Genomic DNA, 23,791 nt, shown 5'->3' with positions numbered 1-23,791 from the left:
AATTATTGTCATTAGTTCAAAACTTGAAAATCAATAAGCTTATAGAGTAGAGATAACCAACTTAAAGACTAATCAAACGCTAGTTAATCAATTAATTGCGTGGGCAATCTAGTATCTATACTAGATACTATATTTAGTATCATTGGATGGCAGTCAGAGTTGCTCGTACGACCAATGCGGCTTGCTCTTCTATCAAGCACAGGCATATAAACACAGTTTTCATTGGTTGAAGCGATATTTTTACCCAATGAGTGCGTTTGTTTTTCAAACGTCATACTGTTCACCAGGAAATGAATTTTATATTAGTCTTATCTGTTGTGTTTGCGGCTCTGTTATATTTCAACAGATCTCGATCCATTTGTAGTCCAGTTTCACCTCATGTTTTCGGTTGTGTTGAGTGATAAACCAATTAAATGTTGACGCTGTGAACCTGTTTTTCCCAGAAAATGTATAGCGGACTTTTACCTAAAGGTTTGAGCTTGACTGATGCTGAACTTAGTTCAGATGATGAGGACGACAAGAGTGTTGTTAAAACCCAAGAAATAGAATCCATATCTAAATGTCTTGCTGAACCTTCGCGTGCCGGTGTGGGGGAAAGTTGTGAGTCAGTTGTGAAAACGGGTTCGTCTTGCACTCCCCCTGTCATAGAAGATCTCAATCCTCAGGACTACAGTTTACCAGGGATTTCTCATCAGATGTGGCAAGTAAGTTAGCCACGAACTAGCAAAATCAAAGATGAATACAATCTTAGACTGCATTTGGTTATGTTTGCTGTTTCTGTGTGAATAGTTACATTGTATGTTCTTTAGAAATTTAAAGGGCTCCAGAAGAAAAATGATGAGGTCAAGATGAAGCTACCCAGAAGAAGGCAACAGAGAAAAAGACGACATCAAAAAGGTCAATACTTAGGTCAAATACATATTTTTAACAGATGATGACGACAATAATTGCTCATACAGTAGATAGCTTAAACATCCATCTTTTCCTCATCAGATGCATCTTGTACTGACATCACAGATAATGTGGGAAAGAAAAAATCTGAGGGATCATATGCAAACAGCAGAAAAGTGTCTCCTCATTCCTGACTTTAACCTGTATAAGAAAGTGAAACATTCCTTTATCTTTGGTCAATTCCACATGATAAATGAGTTGAAAAGTCTTATGGCCAGATACTTATTCAAATTAGTGACAGATTCATACCTGTCGGCCTATGTTGTTATCCCATGTGACAGGCCTGCCCTTTTCAGTGTTATGGGAGCATAGGCTAATATTCCTGATCAAGTCATACAAATAAAGTGATGATAAAAAAAAAAAGAGACAATTAGCCTTGGTTATTTAATCCAATCAATTTACAAATGCCTTGCTACTTCATTTTTTTATCACAATTGGGGGGGGGGGGGGAAATCATCAATATTCCATATTAACAAACTGTCCTATATTACTATTATTATTTCTTCTTTAAAAAAAAAAAAAAAAAAAAAGGGTTCCTATATTAAGTTGAAGTTCTTTATAAATGTAGTTCATTATATTATAATAATGCATGACAGGGTGTGCATGAATAGCTGATATCCGCACATTTCTGGCGGTTGTGCGCTTACTGCCGGAAGTGTGCGGATATCGGCTGTTAATGCACACGCTGGAGTGAATTAATGCGTTTATAAAACGGATCCCATCGTTTTTTTGTTTGTACAAGAATTCCCCCTGAAACTTGCTAATTTATCTGTTAAACGTTTACTACTCAAATGACCGGAAGAGTGCGGCTATCCTTGTTAATGCACACCTCCACACACCCTGCAATTCTGCAGTGTTAATATGCCACGTAATTATATTTCCATCAAAATGCTGCCATACAGGCTCTAAACATGTCAATCTGTGACTCTAATCCGCGACGTCGAATAGCGGTCTGCTACTTTTAAAGCTAGTAAATCCCCGCATCCTCTGTGCCTATCATCCTGTGTGACTAGAGATCAACAATATCCAAATGTAAAAGTAGTACGCCTTGTCACAGATTTGGGCTAGTCTCAAATTGAAATTACAAGTTTAATATGCCAATATGGGTATACTGTTACTATTTCCCATTTAGCAAACTAGTTAGCCAGCTGAATTCTGTTGACAAGAGTCTTGTAGAAAAGCAAGTAGAGTAGCTAGAGAACGAATGTTAACTTGCTAGCATTTCTCCGATGCTACCTGTCAGTTTAACTCGAAAATGACCGTGCAGCCAAAAAAATCGGTAGTGTTCTTACAGTGGGATGTTAGATATGTATTTTATGTTTGAGATACTGAGTTGGTTGTGGCAACCAGGTGTAACATAATTCGAGGTGTGAGAGATGTCGGCCATGTTTTTTTGTTTTGAAAAGCCATCGGGTTGGCGCATGTATATGACAACCCTTAACCGGTGTGGAGTCGAGGATGACTCGGGTCGGAAGCTAGACCCGAGTCATCCTCGACCCCATACCGGCACCGCTTTCTGCTTGAAACGCAGTTTTAGCCAATCAGATCTCACGTAATTCTCTGAACCCGTTTTATAAAACAGGTTAGATTATCTTTTAGACTGGTGAATTTAATGGTAGTCAGGGGCTGCTGAAAACATTTATATAGCTAAAGTTTGTCTTGGGTCGATCAACAACTGTGGTATATGGAAAATCTTCTTAACTTATTGTTTGTGAGCTGTCTTACATGCCAGTGACCTAAGATTTGTTCCTTTGTTTTTTTGGTCACTAAACAGATAATGAACTACAATCTAGGACCATTGAATCAAACAAAGACAGGTAAAGAAAATGTATATTGTGAAGTGAAAATTATGTTCTACAGTATAGTCTAATATTTTTCAGTAAATTCTCACTCACAAGTTGTGCTAGCTGTTGCCAGCATTAATGCTTGATTTGAATGAGATTACAAACAATTCTACATTGATTTAAGAGAGCCATCACTTGAGAACAGAGTTGGCGTACTTGATAATGGTAAAAACAATGCATGGGTACTTGGCATCCATAAACATAGTATAGCACTGAACAGATAACCATGAATGCTTTTTTCTCCTCACTAGAGAGCCTCAAGCGGAGCATGAAAAGCTTTGGGATGGGCTTGAGCAGTACTTTGGCATCAATGATAAATTTCACCCCCCTGCCTGTAGCAAGCCCTATCCCAAGGTAACAACGATTTCTTCTTATTCGCCGTTTAATACTATCAGGTTGTGGCAAAAGCATTGAAAATGTCTTTCCATATCCATGCCTTTGTAACATCTCATTGTTTTACAAGATATGACAGACAAATCAAGTTTTTTCTTGAATCAAACCTGTCATACATTAGAATATAAAAGATGGTGTTACATTTAACGATAAAAAATAATTTAAGCTTGACATCGAGATGATTCTCCACTCTCTCTTCTTTGGGTGTGAGTAAGAGTTAGATTTTAAACATCTGCACAATATGTCTTTACAAAAACCTGACAACCCGTTCACCTGCTTAGAAAATAAATGAGGGTGGTGAGTTCCTTTTTGGCCAAGGATACGCATTTGGAAGTATAGCAAGCTAGCCACAGGACGACATTTGCTGTAACATCGGTGTGACTACTAGCCTCACTCAGCACAAGCAGATTCATTATTTGATTAAATACACTGATATAATATGACTTAGAAGAGTTTAGTTTGTAATCTCAAATAGTAATTAATGTGTATATTTGTGATTTTTGGTGGTCGGTAACAAGGAACTCACCACCCAGATTCTTTCACCAATGCAGCCCAAAATGTCCAGTAAGAACATATTTCTCTCATGAGATCTCATGATCTGCAGTGCCTTATAATTTGTATGGAAAACTCTGTGTGGGGATAGTTGTTTAAAAGCCCAATTTCACATTTTCTTTCCATTCAATATCCATATGACTTGTCTTGGCCTACACTTTCAGTGCTATGCATGCTGCCTGGAAGTGCCTTCTTCTGCATGCAATTGCGATGTCATGATCAAACAACGTTTTTTTAATTATTATTATAATTATCAAAGAATAGGTGATGTAGCATGTACTGTAATGCGTTTCTGCATGCGTAAAATTGTGTAAATAGTAAGACCACTGTAATGACGAGGAATGTTTAGCGCACACATTGCACAAGTTGTCTCATACTACTAATGTTTTTCTATTGAGTGACAATGTTTTGGTGCGACCTAATCATGTACTGGTGCCACCAAATGAAAAAGTTGGGAAAAGCTTAGTCTGGAGCCCTGTACATTACCTAGAATTATCTGTATAAAATATTATGTTTTTTCTTAATGAAATGAAAAAAAGTTTTTCATTGGTGTTTCTGATCCCCATACAGTGCGCGCAAGTCCATGTCCATGGCATACTGTAGGCTAACAACTTCACATCCACGATGTCCCATTCAGCTCAACTCCTAAACCAACTGTCAAATGCTTAAGCTCAGTGGCCTTCCTTTCAAGTACATCTAATGTTAAAAGAAAACAAGGTTGATACGAAATTAAACAGGCTATGCACTACATCTTGGGCTACGAATATAGTTACCTGCCTCACCCAAACTGTGCTCTCATCCTTAATCCCATCTCACCCAAATATGTAGGCTTCATAAATTCACACACATCAAAGAATCACCTGTAGTGTACAAACATGAGCTTTTATACACAAAACCAGCAACTTTTGATTTGATCAAGAGACTGCTTAATGTGTCCATTTGTTAAACATTGATAGATTGCTTTCAAATAACTGTCACTGGGCTGCTAATGAATCATGCAGTACAACATGGGCCTCAAGCAAAAAACTTAATACGACATGATTTTTTTAACGTCACGCGATCGACCCGCACTACTCTCGCGATCGACCGGTCGATCGTAATCGACGTATTGGGCGCCCCTGGTCTAGGCCTTAAGGTAGAATAACATCAAGTGAAAGGATTCAATGGTTTTTTAACATCATGGATAAGTGGCGCATCCATGGGTAGCACATCAGATTTGTTGGCCCCTACTATTGCATTTATCCCAAACTAACCCTCAAACCCTTGGACTGTTTTCAGATAGTACTCAAACAAAACTAAATTTAAAATTAATGAACATTTATAAAATAAGCACTACAGTTGGCAGGGGGTTAATAGGAGTACACCGACATCGCAGCAGGGTATAACTCATGCCACTGCTGCAACGGACACACGGTGTGAAGTGTTGCTGAAAGCCATCATAAGGTGGTAACAGGCTGTGAAAGGATGTTTGAAAAGAGAATGGTTTGCCTTATAATATAGATTGTCAAAATCAAGTTTATTATAGCAGCTCATGAATTGCAGAGATGAAGAGTGTAAATGGTTTAAATATCTGGTTATTTTAATGAGGACCAAGCAATGGAGCCAACTCCTATCTACTCTCATACCGTCATCACACATTCACTCACAGCGCAGAGAAATGGGGAAATGTTTTAGCGCAGTCTGACATGAATAATCACGAGTCGGCTTTAATAATGTAACCTATTGATTTATAGAATGAAGTTAGGAATTTTCATGCGAGACAGGAGTAAGGAAGTTGGGTTTCAGTGAGATTGAGACGAAGTAGTCTACAGTTGTTATCATTAAAATCGTCATAATAGGGTGAGAACGTCAACATTTTCGGCAAGGGCAGCCTTCTCTCATTCACACAATGTAGTAATAATAATGGTAATAACAATGTATTTATTTTGTATACCGCTTTTTGGGGATTGTTTGAAGGGGGAGAGTGTGTTGGATAAATTGTCACGCTTTTGTTTGTTAATCGGAAACGATTTGAGCTTGTTGTAAGAGGAGCACAAGCACACACCGATATTTAATCCCCACCCATTTGTTAACAATGTTGGTTTGTGCTGTTATTAGATTTTTATTCCAAACTCACGTTCTTGATCACATTTCGGTTGATGGGAGAATAACATAGTGGTTAGTGAAAAGCATTAAATTATTGGGTCTCCGGTAAATGACACAAGTTTGATTCATCTGAGTGCACCCTTCCGGACCCAATAAACAGCTCTGATCATGAGAGCATTGCATATTTTTGTCAGTATATCAACCGACCCAAACCTGCACTACAATCTAGCAGGAACCTATGCCAACGCGCACCACTACACAAAGTGATCACATACACTCACCACTTTATTAGGTACACCTGTTCAACTGCTCGGTAACGCAAATATCTAATCAGCCAATCACATGGCAGCAACTCAATGCATTTAGGCATGTAGACATGGTCAAGACGACCTGCTGAAGTTCAAACTGAGCATCAGAATGGGGAAGAAAGGTGATTTAAGTGACTTTGAACGTGGCATGGTTGTTGGTGCCAGACGGGCTGGTCTGAATATTTCAGAAACTGCTGATCTACTGGCATTTTCACACAAAACCATCTCTAGGGTTTACAGAGAATGGTCCGAAAAAGAGAAAATATCCAGTGTGCGGCAGTTCTCTGGGCAAAAATGCCTTCTTGATGCCATAGGTCAGAGGAGAATGGCCAGACTGGTTCGAGATGATAGAAAAGCAATAGTAACTCAAAGAACCACTCGTTACAACCAAGGTATGCAGAAGACCATCTCTGAATGCACAACACGTCGAACCTTGAAGCAGATGGGCTACAAAAGGGGGTCCAACCCAGTACTAGCTGTGAGCAAATTTCTCAGCAAATGTGGGCTGATGTCATCTTCTGCTGTCCTATATAGGTTGTTAGGGTTGGTGTCATAACATTTCTGCTCCATTATCTATCAAAGTGCCAAATTATGCAATATTTCTCAATTCACAATGTGTAACAGCGCCGCTGCTAGCGTGGTCGGAGAAAGAATTACAATTATAACTTTTAGGGCTGGTTTCACAGACAAGGCTGAAGCCTAGTCCTAGATTAAAAAGCAATTTGCCATTGAAAGTGTCAATTAGTCGAGGACTAGGCTTAAGCCTTGTCTGTGAAACCGGCCCCTAGGGTGCACGTGACCTCATCCATCTAAGAAAAAACTAGTGCTAATGACTTGGTCCCTAAAAAAAATGCCAATGCTGCTATATGGCAGCATTTCGGGTTCTGACCCAAAGATAAAGGTGAGCCTGCAAGACTTGCATGAAAAGATGATGGACAGAGATGGAAACACTAATGGGAACTAATCTACACTCGCACCTCAAACTGAAACACCCATTAACAGCTGCATGGATGAGATATCTGGCTGTAAGTGCTGGGTTCAAACAGCTATTCGCTGACAACAGATATGGTTGTCAGTTAACATATACACTTTGTCACATCCGACTGGAAACTACAGTCAAAATGCCTACAGACTAGCTTTTTTTCCAGAAAACCACACAGTGGACAACATTGTTGATGCACTCTGCGCGGCACTTAGATGTGAATAAACTCTCGGCCATAATGACTGACAATGCTGCTAATATTGCAGCCGCCATCAGGGCTCTGAATTGGCCATGGCTCGACTGTTTTGACCACAACCAGTAGTGGACTGGCCATCTGGAGCATCGGGGAAAACTTTATGATGGTATAAAGGTATGAAAAAATGTATACCGCCCAACCCAAGTTGTTATCATTAAGCGTCACAATAGGCTCTGCCAAATCCTTGCACACTTCATTGTGATAACTGATATCTAATCAGTGACAAATGAGGCTAAATCAGCTGGATGTTTATGCAGTCGATCTGTCGGACAATTCAGACAGTCGCCATGCATTTGACATTTTTCATGATAACAAAGTGAAGGGGGGGGGGCGCGCACGCAGATCTCTAAAATATTTACATTACATTTATGGCAGTGAAAAGCTGTGACCGAGTAGCGCGGCTGCTGTATCCACATAGAGGCGGCGGTGCCAGGCGGCCAGCCGAGGTGGAAGAGCAGAGTGATCGGGCAGGGGTTTGGGGCTGACCATTACCTGCAAGTACGCTGCAGACAGGCAAATATTTGCAGGGCAGCACATTAATTTTGAAAAAATCTCTGAATGATTAATTAATTACAGATAATCTTACTACCCAAAATACATTTGACTAGGTGGTAGCCTAAAAAGGGCTTGAGTTTACTACATGAAATTGCGGGTGAACGCCATAATAGCCCAACTAAGGTGCTGGAGCTCCACGAATTACATAACAACAACTAAAAATGCTTCACCCTATTGGGTAACAAATTAGATAAATTTTTAGGAAGGCACCCAGACATACATGAAGAGTTAATTTAGTTTACTCCAGCCCACAGGCGGCAATGTTAGTAAACACTGAAAGGGGTTGAAAACACATTGTAAGCCTATCCATTATAATTGCTCATGATGCCCGCTGGTGGTTGTTTTACCAAGGTGAAATATCTCAAATAAAACATGAATGCCTTTGCGGTACTGCCATGCTACCGTCACTCAACCATGAACTTATTAAACTCTGACCTACTGTAAGCTGTCATGTTGACATGCTATTATTCATATAATTCTGTAGGCAATTGTTTATAAAACTCACGAATGTTCATCTGTAAACTAACTATATTTTCACTGTTTTACTGCCCGTAAGTCATTTGTAGTTGCCTAACTGTCTATATTTTTACCATTTTTTTTCGCCGCTGTCCGGCATACCATGTATCATAGTTGGCTACAAACGAATAACATTGATATAGAATATATATGATAGTCATATCATCGGACAGTTCTTGATATGTGTGACATTCATGATCTGTAGGCTACACATTTTTCTACCAGAGCACAAGTTGCTATCGGTATATTAAGGAGTGAGCTACTGTAAGGTAGAGAAAATGAAATAAATGACTTATGTTCTCTATGATAGCTGTAGCGTAACATGGCAACATAACGTAACATAGCCTAGTGAGGCTATATTCAAGGTCACAGCCTAATACACCCTTTAGTCTCATTAGACAGATCACAGAACCCTGCCATCATCTGGAGTTCTTGTGATGGGAAAACAATCCAAAGTCAATGCCGCCAGAGTCTCAGACCCTCCTCATTAGCACCAGTGATTATGCCACAGGTTTGGCTGAAATGGCGCCACTGAGTGTATAGGCTCTTATAGTAACAATAACTTTATTGTTTAATTTATTTGGGGGAGTGTACCGACAATAAAAATACTTCGGAATCACAAACCATTCTCTCTTTTAATTTTCATTGTCCTTCACAGCTCAGGTCCCTTAATTGGCACCATGGCCATTGTTAACAAATCAATGGGCATCTTTAATAGGCAGCAATCTAGGGTACCTTATGGGGCGGGGTGGGGGAAGGTAAGGGGGGAATTAGTCTCCTTTATTCTGTCCATATGATGCATTATGAAAGCCGACGCGCTTATTCATGTCAAAAATACTGCTAAAACATTTACCCTAATTTTCCTGGCTGCCCATATCAGAGCGCTTAGGTAGAGAGAATGAGTGATGACTACAACAAATCATATGAGAGTACATAATAATATTTGAAAAATACCAGTTGGTCATTGTTGATATTTAAAAAATGTCCACTCTTCATCTTCCTGTAATTCATGAGACGATCTGCTGTCTAATCAGCTTGATTTTACCAAATATAGGAGAGATATTTTCAAACATCCTTCCCAGCTCTTGTCACCACCCTTTGCTGGCTTTCGGGAGCACTTCACGTCTTCAAAACTTGTGTCTGCCGCAGCAGCAGCAGCATTGAGGTAGTCCACCGCTGTAATGGCAGTATGAACCTTTAAAACACTGACCTACTGTACTTTTGGGATCTAATTTGCTTGTATTACCCTCCATATTGACCCCCCTCAAAATCCAATCTGGATCAAACACTGAACTTGCAAGACCACCACAGTGAACAGCCAGATGTCCTAGAAATAAGTACATGTTGGATAAAAGTGAACAATAATTTTTCATTACTTGTTTTATGTACATATCATTTAATCCACTTGATCTACATTTTTGCTCAGTAGATATTTATTTTTTCTCAGTGTGTGAGGGAACGTTGGTCCAAACCTAAATCTACTATAAAAGAAATTAATCTGCTATGACTGAATGTATGTGATACATTAGTGTCTATGTACAGTATTGTCCCATTGGTCACAATTGTGACTGCTTAGATATCTCATGAAATAGAGAAATATGTATGGAATGTATAAGAAATGAAAGAATATATGTAAACTAGACCCTTCTAACATTATGTCTACAAACATATATTGTTCTATTTCAAACATTTATTTTATGTTATGTTTAATAAGCAGTTAAATCCCTCCTTAAAAGTGCACCTTGAAGAAAAATGCATCTGTTCATGTGACCACTTTGATACATTTCTATAAGTGTCATTTAATTATCCTAGACACATTCATGATACATAATATCTGACCAATGTGTTAATAAGTTGTACTATAACCTCTAGAGAGCCTAAAAACAATAGTTTGCTATGTCACTATTGTCTAAAATGTCTGTCCTTGTTCTGCATTTTGATGTTTGAATTTATGTGACCAGAGTCCATAAACTGCAGTGCTTGAATCACTCTTACAATCATTTATGAGAGAAGGATCACCTTATTTAGAATAATGGCTTCTTGCTTTCATGTGTTCTGATACAGCTACATGTACAGGCATTTATTTGTGTGGGAGAAAGGCTCCTTGCTCTGGTCGGATAGTCTCTTTGGAGAACTGTCCTCCCATCACTAACCAGGGGCAACAACCCCCCCACCCCAACCCCCTCTTCTCTGGCCTGTAATGGAAATGTGTAATTAAAGAGTCACATTTATGTTGGGTAATCTCCTGTAACATTTTTTTTTGATTTCCCCACTAATATCCAATCAAAAAGGTTTTCATTTGTGAGAAAAAATCTACATATTTGTAGTAATGGCAATCATATTAAAAATAAGGCCCAGGGGACTTTTGAAGTTACTCTTTGATTTTTTTCTTTCTATTTCAAAATCACTCAATTTCTCCTTCTCTCCAGTCCGGCCTAGAAAAGAGCATAGAGAGCGCCATCGCTGAAGGGGACTTTGGAAAGGCGGAGGAGATGAGCGACAGACTCGCCACTCGAGAGGTACGTTGTGCTGATAAGAGATCTTTGGGGTGCTCCCGCTGTGACAAATCGAACTAATGGATCCGCGGCCATTTCTCCTGCAAAGACACAGGGGAACAAAAACACACACAGGCACACACCATTGACAAGTCCTGCAGCCCTTTTCCATTGAGTTAATGGAAAGCCCTCCCCTTAGTTTTGAAGTACTGCAGTGTCTAAAGGACTTTTGGCTCTGCTTTTTAATGAAGGGTACATTGCTTTCAAGCCAACTGCTAAAACATTTTCGAGGTGCGAGTTTCATACCTTTGAAGTGCATACGTCCCTAATGCAGTGCCTGCAGTTTTGAAACCGCTAGTTTTGGCAGGTATTGGGGATCAAGCGGTTCAGAGCTAATTTAGCAGAAAATGTAGCCCACACACAACCATAATTGTGGTTAAGCAGACAAACTGCAGCTGCTACGTTTTATAGTTAGGGAATATAGTAGTTTCAAATGTCACAACTTGAATGGAATATTGTTTATGTAAGATATGCTGTATAATGCTCTTCTAGGGGTATTATTACTCATGCAACACTGCAGCATACTGTCAATTGCAGGATTTACCCAAAAGCATGTTTACCGATGCTAACATTTGGACAAACATTTGGACAACAACAAAAGTTAGGCAGGGCATGCAAAAAATAGATACATGAAATCCATCAAATATACCAGAGTCGTACCATCAACACTCCTTTACATTCTATCTCCACTGTGTAAGGAATTGATGACAATGCAGGTGTCCAAAATACAGGAAGATAAATTAAAGTCCTTTCTTTACAAAGTGGCACCTGCACTGTAGTTTCAGAAAGCCTCTTAGTGGACTAGTGGATTTGGAGAGACTTAGCTGAGGTTCTTGCCTCTCTGTCACCTGCTATGGCTTGCCAGGAACATGAAGGGTGGACTTGACAGCAGTCTGGCAGCCATAACTCATTGTGTAGCAGTATTCACTTCATGACGAGAATAGGGAATTGACCAATACAAAAACATAAAGACATAACACAATGAGTGACCATACTTTTGCTACCTACTGTAAAAATATATGGTTGGTAAAGCATCCATTTGGGCATTGTGCATTGGTGAAGGACTTTAAACCCACATGTCTTGTTCATCTTGAGTTTAACATGCACACTGTTATGTTTGAGACAGTAGGGTTTACTTTGGACAGGGCTTTCGAGACAAACATTTAGAGGATCAATAAACCCCACTGTGGCCACAATCGATTTCAAGGTAATTATTGAGTGTCTCACTTGATGTGGAATGTTTAATATGTATAATTTGTTTACAGTCATAACACTGGGGACATAATTGTGGCAGGCGTTTTAGAGGAGCAATAGTAACAGGTTTTTGTAGCAGGACTGGAAATATATTTTTCCAGCTGTGAGGAGCTAAGGAGGGCTGTGTCTGTCTGTCCCATTAGGCCCATTATTTATTTCTGGAAAAAAAACCTGGTACACTTTGGATGACTATATTACTGCATTTCATCCTCAATCTACCAGAATAGCATGTATCTCTTTAAACCAAAGTGAAATGGCTCAAGATGGAGGGCTTTTCTGTCAGAATGTTCCTCCAATAAAATTGTTTGTTTCTGCTGTTTTGAGCTCACGCAATCAATTAATGATTTCCTTGCTTTCTTCTTTTAATCTGAATATTAAAACAATTTGGTAAAAACCTTTTTGAAGGCTTTTTTTTCTTTTTCTTTTTTTTTTTACAAACTATGTGATACATTCACTTTCATCTTTCCAAGTTCTGACACACTGCCAGGATATTACAGGTTGCTTTGAGATTGTCTTCTCTTTAAAGTATATATTGGAAAAATTCCCCAACAGAGGCTGCAATTCTTTGTTTTAGATACTTGTTAAAGTTACGTGCTGCTTAAAAGTTAAAGTTAAGTAATAAAACCACTTAAATGTGATACAAAGTAATCACATTCCCTCCTAGGTACAGTATTTGAATATTATGAACTGGTACTTTACTGAGAACAAGTTGTTAGGCTACTATATTGCAAGTGCATTCACTTTTCATCCTTAATATCCTTACTTTTTGAGAAAGGTTGCATAGATAGGGTTGCAAGTTTTTTATTATTTTGTATATGCAGCTTGGTTCATTGATCTTGTAATCTTTGATTATTGCACATTATTGTACACAGCTGTAAAATGCATATGAAGTAATTTATTTCCCTAATTAGCATAACATTAAGTGACTGCTATATATAACTCACTCACCCTCTGTTAAAAGAGTTGATATGATCTGCCAGCTCATATTTGAAATCTGGATTTCTAGAGCATTCCGGAAATAAAAACAGTCAGAGCTCTAATCAGTCTTGTTTCTGATGAAACTCTGAAGAATGTAGTTCCATTTTGGAATCCTGACATATAAATGTAACATTGCCACATGGTAACACTGTCTACAAACCATGTGTGTATATACAGTACATACTATAGCATTTAGATTTCCCCCGATCATAGCAGTAGCACATTGTAAGACTTACTATAAGATACATTATGATATCCAGCCTGTAAAAATGTATTCATAATTACACACACATGGTATAGTACCAGACTTGCTATTACAGTATGATAAGCATTCATAACGCCTCATGGATACTCATAATCGACTTCAGAGCATACATTAAGTTCATTTATAATGCGTTACACAGATGGTTCATTGAGCACGTCACTATATCTTATCAGACACTATCACCCCTTCACCTATTGTGCTCAACTTTTCAGGAGGTATTTTCAAGCCAAACCAACCTCTTAATTTTCTTCTCTTATATGAAACTGAGCAATACTCCTCTTTTGAAATACTCAGAGGCAGTCCTTTATAGAGTAAGTGAGAATAGTACAAGACAAAGGACTGTCACACCATATTACTGCTTACAGTTTCCCCTTAGCACTGATCACAGCCATTAGTCTAGCATTACCTGTTTACCACTTCAAAACATAAACTCGTTGGTCTGACACAATGGAGGGTGTCATGTCCATTTCATGAGTTCCAGGGGCAAAATAATATGAACGTTAAGTACTGTAAAGAAACACCTGCATGTTTCCTAACCACTTGTGAACAACTGGTAAAATTCTACAGAGATTAATAGTGATATTTTCTAAAACAAAAACTCAAGACAAATTATCCACCTGTACTGATTGTGGCACACCAGATTCATACAGTAACTTATAGCTATGGCAGTCAGTATGGTAAACAACTTAACAGTCACCTGGCTTTAGATCATTGTCAGTCTGAGATATAGGCTCAGAGCCACAGTTTGCTATAAATGGGGCCCTGCATAAGGCCCAGCGGTTTTTTGTCCGCAGGGTAACTTGGCTATCTCTACTTCTCTACCACTCAAAATGATATCATAACCCTAATTTTACTGTATCTACTACCGTATTTCAATGAGAGTAGCTATAGGAAAATACTCCATACCATCCATGAACCGTTTGGAAAGCCTTGCTTAAGTACTGTGAAACAATGTTGTATGACTAGCTTTGTTAGAAGGGACATGGCTAGTTAGATGAAACAAAGAGCTGAACTAAGAGTGTTTCATGTTATTTATGTTATTTGTGTATTTTTCCTTTTGAGTGCCTTAGCCTTCCATGCCACATGTTTGTAATAAAAAATTAATGAGCATTGCTTTTGTGGAAAACTGCTCTTATCAGATTTTCACTGTCCCCGCCCCACATCAGAACATGAGGCTCTCTCCGACTCCCCTGCAAGGCCCCCAGGCGACTGGGAAACAGTTAAGGAAAAGTCTCCTCTTTGTTCCTTTTTCCTTCAGCATAAGCAATTTATCACAGAATGAACTTTTATTGTATCTCTGGATGACTCACATTAAATTTTCGCCCCTTAATTTTGAAATGGATTTTGAAATGGGTACTAAGCTTTTATCAAATGCTTGGGAATCTCATTTGGATTATTGTATTTCATTAATTACTTGATAGACAAAGCATAGTTTTCAATGTAGATTTTTTGGGCTGTTTAATTAATTAGCATGTTTTCTCTTTTAATTAAAGCCATTTTTAAAATTAAAGCCCACAGCAAAACACATATATAATTTGTTTGTAATTAGGCCTTAATTGGTGGTAGTGGAAGCTTAGCACCCTCGGTTTCTTTTTTCATGATTGCCATTTTATTGCCAGTCAGTCATTAATTAAACTGTTTTTCTAATTAGCTTATAAAACTGTTGATGGCACATTATTGTAAGTGTGAGTTCAAAGCTTGCTAATAAGCCTCCCCTACTCAGAAGAGGCAAGATAATGAATGGGCACAAAGCAGGCGAACTTTCAGACTTTTTTCAGTCCCTAAAGATGGCAGTCGTGTGTATCTAAAATCAGATTATTAGAACAGAAAAATAGAGACATGCATTATACCACTGGCTGTTCAACTATACTGTATCTTCCCATAAGTGGGTCTCTTTTTGCGTGTCATCTAATGCTGTTTGTCAAATTGGTGGCAAGACGACATACGTGAGTGCCCTATGAAAGACTGATTATCTTTATCAACAGAATATGGAAAGGTGGGAATGTGTACCGTAAAATAATATAGGCTATTAAGTAGGGATGCACCGATACCACTTTTTCATTGCAGATACCGTATATACCGATCTGATAAAAGGCTCTTTATTTTAAACAGCTGTATACAAGCTGTGTATGGATGTGCTATGCTTGGCATCGTTTATGTCCATCTAAAGACAGTAAGCACCATGTTCAAGCTTGGAAAGCTGATTCAAGAAGTAATTAAAGAAGAAATACATACAACATAAATTGAATTATGCCATACAACTGTCTTTTATTTAATTCCAGAGGCGGTGAGCAGTGAAAATAAGGATTTCTTCCAATACAATTTTGTAAATAAATAGGCACTATTTTTGTTTGAAAATACAGCCTCTTAATGTATTTTACGATGTTTGTGTTAGCATAAGCGCTCATCGTTGCTAGCTAGCTTGCCAGCTAACGCACGGTATGTGATAGCTTAGCAACAAGAATCAGGTATGTTCTGTGTTCAATTATAATTTAGCTGTTACCTTAGAATCTGTCTCAAATCAGTTCCTTTTCAGTTACCTTAAGCCAAAAACGATACCTTGGAAGGATAGTGACTTTAGAGACAGAGAGGCAGCAGGCATTGGATTGAGACACAACAATGGGGGTTATTGTTGTCACCCACGTGTCATCTCAGATGTGCAGCAGTCAGTCGACGAAGCACGTGGTTGGCAAGTTTTTACAACAGTTTGCCTCACGGCTTCGGATCGGTAAATAACATCCATATTTATAATTCCCAATAGAGCATTTTAGGCCAATATCGTCCCATTACTGATGCTCAGTATCAGATCTATACATCTATACTATTGAGGATACAGCTCTTGGTATTGATTAGATAAAGTAAAACGTTTTCCATCAGGAAAACTAGAAGGTTTGTTGTACTTTTGTTTTGCGCATTATGGGCAGAACATCTAAAGCAGCTGCATTATTGACCCTATCTTAGGAGTGTCACAAAGATAAACTAGCTACTGTGTCTCAAAGGTTTGTCCACAATTTCCCAGTGGTTACTTTCCCCGAGTTTGACGAGTGCTAATCAGCCTGTGTCCTGGAGGACATTTCAATTCACTTATTGATAATGACCTCAAACTATGTAACTTTGGAGAAGACAATATAGTTATGACGGAAGCAGCTATTGGGCAATTTAGGATGATCTGTGTCGAACAAAATGACATGGTGGGCCTTGCTACTTTTCGATAATTAGTTGGCTAAACTTTAGGCCTGTGTATTCATCAACAAGACTTTAATTCACTCAGCTTTAATTCAGTGTTTTTCTTTTTTCAGATTGGTTTCACCAATTAGAAATTACAACCCTTTTTATACATAGTCCATTTCAGGGCACCAACAATATTGGAAAATTGTCTTGACAGGTGTTTCTGGAGCTGTGTTCCATCACATCATTTGTGTAGGCATAAAAGAGCTGTCAATGTATTGATTCTAGGCTTTGCATTTGCCTACTATTAGTGTCTGTCAACATGAGGACCAAAGAGACGTCAATGAAAGTCAAGGGAATGGAGGCTGAAATATAATAAAAATCAATCAGACACATAGCCAAAACCTTAGACTTACCAAAATCAACAGTTTGTAACATTAAAAAAGAAAGAAAGCACTGGTGAGCTCAGCAGTCACAAACAGGCTGGTAGGCCAAGGAAGACTTCTACAGTGGATGAACGAAGAATGCTTACCATAATTAAGAAAAAAAAACAAAAAAACATCTGTTCCACAGATCAGGAACACTCTCCAGGAGGTAGGCATGAATGTTTCAGAGAGTGCAAACCAGTAGTTATCCTTAAAAGAATGGTCAGTTTACAATTTGCTAACAATTACTTAAAAAGTCTGCAGAGGTCTGGAAAACGGTATTGTGGAAAGATAAGATGAATATTATCATGTACCAGAGTGATTGCAAGAGGAAAGTTTGGAGAAAAAGGGTTTACCCAAGATATATAGCATTCAACCTCATCTGTGAAACATGGTGGAGAGGTCGTGCTATGGTTTGGACATGTATAGTTGCCACAAGAACTGGCAAACTTGTCTTCATTGACAATGTAACTGCTGACAGCAGCAGCAGAATTTATTCTAAGTGTACAGAAACATCCTGTCTGCTTGAGTACAAGCAAATGCCTCTAAATTGGCTATTGCCATAGCAACTAGGGAGTTTCTCAGGGCCAAAAAGCAGAAGGTCCTTGACTGGCCAAGTCAATCTTCAGATTTAAATCCAATTGAACATGCAATTAATTTCCTGATGATCAGATTTTAAGCAAAACTACCTCAAGACAAACAACAACTGAAGATGGCTGCAGTACAGGCCTGGCAGAGCATCACCAGAGAATATACCCAGCGTCTGGTGGGGTCAGTGGGTCAACCAAATACTAAACATGAGTACTTTATTTGGATGTTGTATGATTTTTTTCCAATATCTTTGGAGCCCAGAAATAGGGGGGAGTATGTTTTAAAAAAACTTTCTAAATGGTTAACCCAATCTGAAAAAAACCCCATTGAATTAAAGCTAAGAATCTCTACTTTGACCCCCATAGTAATTGAGTATAGACCCAAAAGAAGACAAAATCCTTCCTCTTTCCAATACTTATCGAGAGCACTGTATTTTGAATCCTCCCTGGTTTTTCAGGTGGTTTAACTTGACCCAATTCTTATCAATATGGTACTTTCTTAATTTAATCTGCATACATAGGATAACCAATAGTAATAACATTAAATCAAAGAGATTTAATAGATACCCTTCCTTGTGTCACATTGTCGGAGTAATGCTTTTGCATTGCATAAACAAGGTCCATTTTCAGTGTAACAATCTGACTTTTCAGGCAGAAATCCACCCCCCACCCCCCGCCCCCCTTCCTCAATACTTAGAAATTAGACTGAAATTACATATGAGCTGCCTAATCTGATATTCATTCCATTCTTATATAGCCCTGCTTCCCAAAGTTGACTAAGGGCACATTATTTAGGCATTAAGGTAGTGTGATAAGGGAATTAGACTGGTCATTAATCGTTTACACGTCAAATGCAGCGGAGCAGCTCGGGGAGGTGATTTAGTGAGGCAAAGCCACATAGCCCCTGTTAATCCACCTCTCACACGTTTTAATTGGAAGAGGCTTCTCTGGATAGGACATTTATGAATGGGTTTAAGGCCATTTCTTCCTTAAAGCCATCATTTATTTCATATTGTTAATACCAGGCAGCTTTAACATTTTATCCATATAAAGAAGCATTTATGTTGCCAAGTTGAATGTTGTCTCATTGTTTTTAGATGTTTCTGTTTGAAAACAAGTATATGTTGGGGGTATTTGTAAATGTTGGGGGTATTTTTATCATATAAAATGGATAGAGTTATTGATATTGTTCATTGTGGAGACTGTGCATACTCATGTACGTTGGTAAGTATTCTGTATTAAGTTGTACTTTGAAACTAATACAATTTGTGTCACAAAGCTATATGCTGACATAGCATAGAGTACAGGTTAGCTCATAGGTAATTGTAGCAAGTTGAATTTGCTCAAATATTAGTATATGTCAATACAATGAAAATATCTTTAGCTTCAACATTTTATGCTGGAGTGACATACTGGGGCCCCATGTTTGGGAGTCCACTTGAATCTCCATGACGACCCAACGTGACTGACAACAGAAAGTAGTGCTATTGACCTAACCCTCCTATTGGCCTCAAGCTGCTGCTGTAGTGGCAGTATTATGCAGCATGAATTTGCTGCCTGCAAAACCTTCCAAAGGTCACAGTATTAATCCTTTGAATAAACCTTGTGTTAAACAGAGGCTGTGCTCAGGACAGACTTAAGAGAAGACTGTTAGAAACCCCCAAGAAAGTATCAGACACTTTATCTTAATTTTATATGGGTCTCATGGAAACATGGAATAGTCTTTTATGACTGCCTTAAACAAAGAACACATGAGGTTTGTGCGATCTATGATTTTTTTCTAGCTTTGTATTTTTATTCCTGCAGCACGTTTTCATTTTTGCTAGCTTCTGATGTGAACGGATTTGGCACTAAGACGCACAAAAGGGGAGGGGGAAAAATCCTGAAAAGTGGATCAAAAAAGTAAATGAAAAATAATGTCATATTACTGAAAATATGAGAGGCTAATTTGTGCCGACTTTTTGCTAATTTTGTTCTCGCCACAGAAAGAGGAGCCGTCACCTGCTCGGCGCTGCAGCGCTGACAGTGCCAGTGATCCATGAAATAAGCTGCCGCTGGCTTTGTTCAGATAAGAATGAACAAATCTGCACAATGTACTGCTCTCAGAATCTCATTTTCATACTTGCATGCAGGCTAAAAGAAATAAGCTGTTTGCAGGCTTGATTAATCAGACATTTGAGGGCTTTTTTGTCTCTTTGATCTGTTCTGTCTCCTAGGTAACTTGGTTGACATTAATGTTGAGCCCCAGTAAAGACAATCAGGGATTGTAGACTGAACTGATAAAAAATTAAAGACCTTTAACGCTTTAAATATAGTAACTGCTCAGTGCTGAATTTGAAATAGGGAGAGGGGGAGAGTGGGGGCTATGCGTTTGGGTTTTAATTTATGTTTTAGAATGTTTAGTTAAACATGTTTTTATAGACCTTTGCATTTCAAATGCTCCCTGCAGGAGAGCAGGTTAATGTGGGTAATCCTTGTGTAGAAAAAATGATCAATCTTTGGGTATAAACCTCAAAATAAGCCATTTAGCATCCTCCAATTTCATTACAATTTTGCCATTTACCCAATTACTTTATTTTGGGCAAATGTGAAAGCAAGAGCCATTCTGAGATTCGGAAACTATTTAATAAACCTCAGATTTATGATCTCAGCGTGCTCCCCAGCCAAGAAAAAATATTTAACACCTACACCACTTAAACATGGTGCTCAAAAAGCACTGGTGAAAATTATCTACTGGCAAATCTACTCCAAACATAAGAATGATCACCCATTGTAACTTTCCCTTTCTCCAGCGTTTGACTAGAAAACATGATTTAGGGGCTTTTAAAACCTATAAAAAATGACAAGGAATTAGAAAACTGTCATAGTATGTTAGCCTCAGGTTATGCAGACGCTTTTACAAATCTTCCAAGTGACTGTATAGATGAATGCCTCGAGGGCCCAGCCAGAGCCCAGCACTTGCAGCCAGCTGAAGCCCTTATCTTAAATCCAAGCAAAGTACCATTAATCTTTTTGAAAGACCTTTATGGCTTTTAATGTATCCCAAATTAGAACATTTTACACCCTTGGTTCCTGAAATATGGTGATAAAAAGCCTTTAGAGTTTAATTTTTCCTGGCTGCTCGCTCTGACCTGCTTAATCCCAGCATGCATTAGGAGATATTTTAGTTTCAGTCTTTCTAATAAAGTTTATCCCACTTAATTATAATTGAAACATTTTTTTCACCAGGTTTTTTCTAAGCAGAGAAATGGTGGCACATTTCTTCATTACCTTAAGACTTTTTTTTTCTTTTTCCTGATTGTACTCTATGAATATTATGAAGAATTACCAAAAGGTTTGGTGATTTGTTCCAAGTGTTTATCAAAGTTTTTCTTCGGTCGAATAATAAACCTATCTCAGGAGTGACAGAGGAGGCAGGGTTTTTCCTTTTGTTTCCAGTGCTTCTGTGTGACTGGGGTTATTGGGATTATTCTGCTCCACAATACATGCACTTCCTTCCTGGGATTTGAACAAATGTGTTTGCCACTTGCAGTCACGGTCATTCATTCTACTTCTAATTTCAGGGACTGCAAATATTCCAAATGAAATGTCTTTCTTACTGTACATTATCTGATTTGATTACATGTCACAACATTATTTTTGCACATTCATGTTAAAGGATTGATTGTCGTACTCCATATAGCTCTTAAGCAGTTGCATATGTACAGTAATAAAGCATATATTCTTTCCGCCAACCCACGATCTCGGTACCATCATGGTTGGGGTGAGACAAAACAGAGACCGGAGGCACTTATGGGAAGCCACCCTGACACATCAGTTAGAATAGCTGTGCTTGCCAGAGAGACTGATTTACATCCTCTAATGGGCCTTGTTTCTGTCTCCTTCTCAATAGCTGGCCGTGAAAATCGCACAGGCTGCCGATTGCCGTGACTTTGTGCAAAGCAAACAGGAAGCAGGGGCATCGCAGGCAGCCCAGAAAAGGAAGGAGCAAATTGCTTGGGGGTTTGTTGTGTTTTTTGCCACAATTATCTCCTTAATGTATACATATCAAACCACAGTATGTTAGCTATATGCATTTATTACAAATATTGACTGGTTCATTAGCTTCTTTCCTGTTTATTTTATTTACAGGAAGAGGTAAATGCTTAAGATCACCTTGAGTAAGTGGGTGTATTGTAGACATTTGTCATTAGATGGACTCCATTCGGAGCTCACTGTTGGGAGAGGATGATACGCTGAGAATATCCAGTTTAATATGTGTTATGCCAATGACTACCTTGTGAGCTCTCACCGTTATTTGAAGCCTGCAAGAATATGTACAGTAAATATCATATAGATGTAGATGAAACCCCATGTGTGAGGACCAATACATTTTGCATGATGTTTTAGTCTAAATGTTTAGGTAAACAAACTGTATTTTACTAAATGTGTTTTTCTTTTTCTTTTTAGTTTTGAAGCCAAGAGAAGATGGGAAACCAAAAGTAACATGGGCTATATGTGACATTGTAGAAAAGAGACTGCATTTTAGGCCGTTATTTAAAGTGTAATTTCTCAGTGTTTTTAATGAGGTCTTGAGAGAAATATACATTACTTACAATAAAAGTATAAGGCAGGAATCAAGGAATGTTCAAATGAATTCTCCAAGCACTCCATGGTGGCTGCATTGTGTGTTCTTTTTCATTACATTTCTGTGATATGAGCATTTCTGGTATTTTTCCCTCAAATTAAATCTGGTGTATATTACTGGATGATGCATTTATTTATTGCTGTAAAGTGGGTTAATCAGGAAGGCGCTCCTTTCTTCTGAGGAGGTAGAGAAAGGAGAGATTAGGGTCCTAATGCAATGTACAGGATAAAGTGTGATAGGATTTGCCTGTGCAAAATGAAATTTGGCTGCTGCAAACTGTTCTGAGCAGTCGTAAACTGTAAATTGAGTGTACAGAGAGCGTGTGAGACATGAAACAGAGGCTTTGCAGTTGGCCTTCACCCATGCTGAGAGAGATGCTATTGTTCCTCAGCTTAAGCAAGAGGCACAGGATATTTCTGAGAAAGCAACTCTAGCTGTAAAGTGTGATGATTAACGTTGTTGTCTATTCAGCAGTTGTGATATTCCTCTTTTTTGTTTCTTTTAACTTTGATCTTTTTTTAATCTGCAATGATTCTCTCTTCAACTGGGCCCACCTCTGTAATGTATTTTTTCACATGCAGATTGTTGCAATAATTATTATCATAATTGCAAGTTGCATGCAAAAAAGTGCAAGTCTGGTAATTGGCATTATTCATCAAGCTATATGGTTTTTCAACAATGTAAAATGATTGCTTTGCTCCAAGGCAACCTGGATTAATCCACTTTAGTTGTTTGCATTGCACTCATTTGTGCACACCCCTCACAAATGCTGTATGCTATTCTCATAGTCTTGCTGTGAATGCTGAATCAGTCTCACTTCAATAGAAAATTGGCAGAACATCAGCATAAAAAGTTTGCTTGTGCAAAACAACATAAAACTGTGAGGATTTTATAATAAGAATAAAAACACCTGAAATGGGATTTTCCCCCTATTTTAGTGCTGGAGCATCAAGGGCATGACAGTTTATTTTATTTTAGTATTGTCACTCGCAATAGTTTTTTCCTTAACTACTTTTATTGTCACTGTTGTTTGCTCATGGGTGGAATTTTGGTAAGATAAAGAATACACATTTACTTCCTGATTAGCCTACATTATATGCATACAATGTACTTGCTTATTTATTAACTAGGTCATGCCATAATTTTTGCCCTCTAGAGAAAGGTTGGAATTCAATTGTTGAGTGCAGTGGAGTTTCTGCAATGTGATTTTTCATGTTGTTTATGCTGTCAGCTGCCAATGCCTCAACCAAGCTGCTTCCCATCCTGCTCATCTACACAGGTTGCTTGTTTATTTGTTTAAACTCTGTGTATTTTATTTAACTTTATTTTGTACAGTATTGTTGTCAGGGGACAAGAGGGTGATTGAGAATGGTGTACTTGTTTGTTCCTAAAAAAAAATAGGAAACTCATAAATAAGGTATTTTAAAAAGATTGACATCTTGCTTGCATTTCCAGTGGGTATTGACGCGAAGCCACACCCATCCTTG

At 38.4% G+C, this 23,791-nt stretch overlaps 1 protein-coding gene across 1 annotated transcript; it reads left to right on the top strand.

Annotated features, from left to right (window-relative positions):
- Window positions 1–358: 358 nt before the first annotated feature.
- fam204a (family with sequence similarity 204 member A) lies at window positions 359–23,736 on the top strand. Its single transcript, XM_083694996.1, has 7 exons — window positions 359–704; window positions 810–897; window positions 2,726–2,768; window positions 3,047–3,149; window positions 10,872–10,961; window positions 21,570–21,679; window positions 22,127–23,736. Exons 1-7 carry the CDS (start codon window positions 447–449, stop codon window positions 22,176–22,178), a joined length of 744 nt encoding a protein of 247 aa, XP_083551122.1. The 5' UTR covers window positions 359–446; the 3' UTR covers window positions 22,179–23,736.
- Window positions 23,737–23,791: the final 55 nt, after the last annotated feature.

The sequence above is a fragment of the Argentina silus genome (assembly GCF_951799395.1).
Source record: "Argentina silus genome assembly, chromosome: X".
NCBI classification, from domain to species: Eukaryota; Metazoa; Chordata; class Actinopteri; order Argentiniformes; family Argentinidae; genus Argentina; species Argentina silus.
Note: the sequence above shows the minus strand (reverse complement) of the source record. Positions and strands in the feature narration are given on the sequence as shown.

Excerpts from the sequence above, each read along its gene's own strand:
- fam204a (XM_083694996.1), top strand. The coding sequence starts at position 447 with ATGTATAGCGGACTTTTACCTAAAGGTTTGAGCTTGACTGATGCTGAA. Across the intron at positions 2,769-3,046 it reads ATTGAATCAAACAAAGACAG|AGAGCCTCAAGCGGAGCATG; the intron begins GTAAAGAAAATG and ends TCTCCTCACTAG. Across the intron at positions 3,150-10,871 it reads GTAGCAAGCCCTATCCCAAG|TCCGGCCTAGAAAAGAGCAT; the intron begins GTAACAACGATT and ends CCTTCTCTCCAG.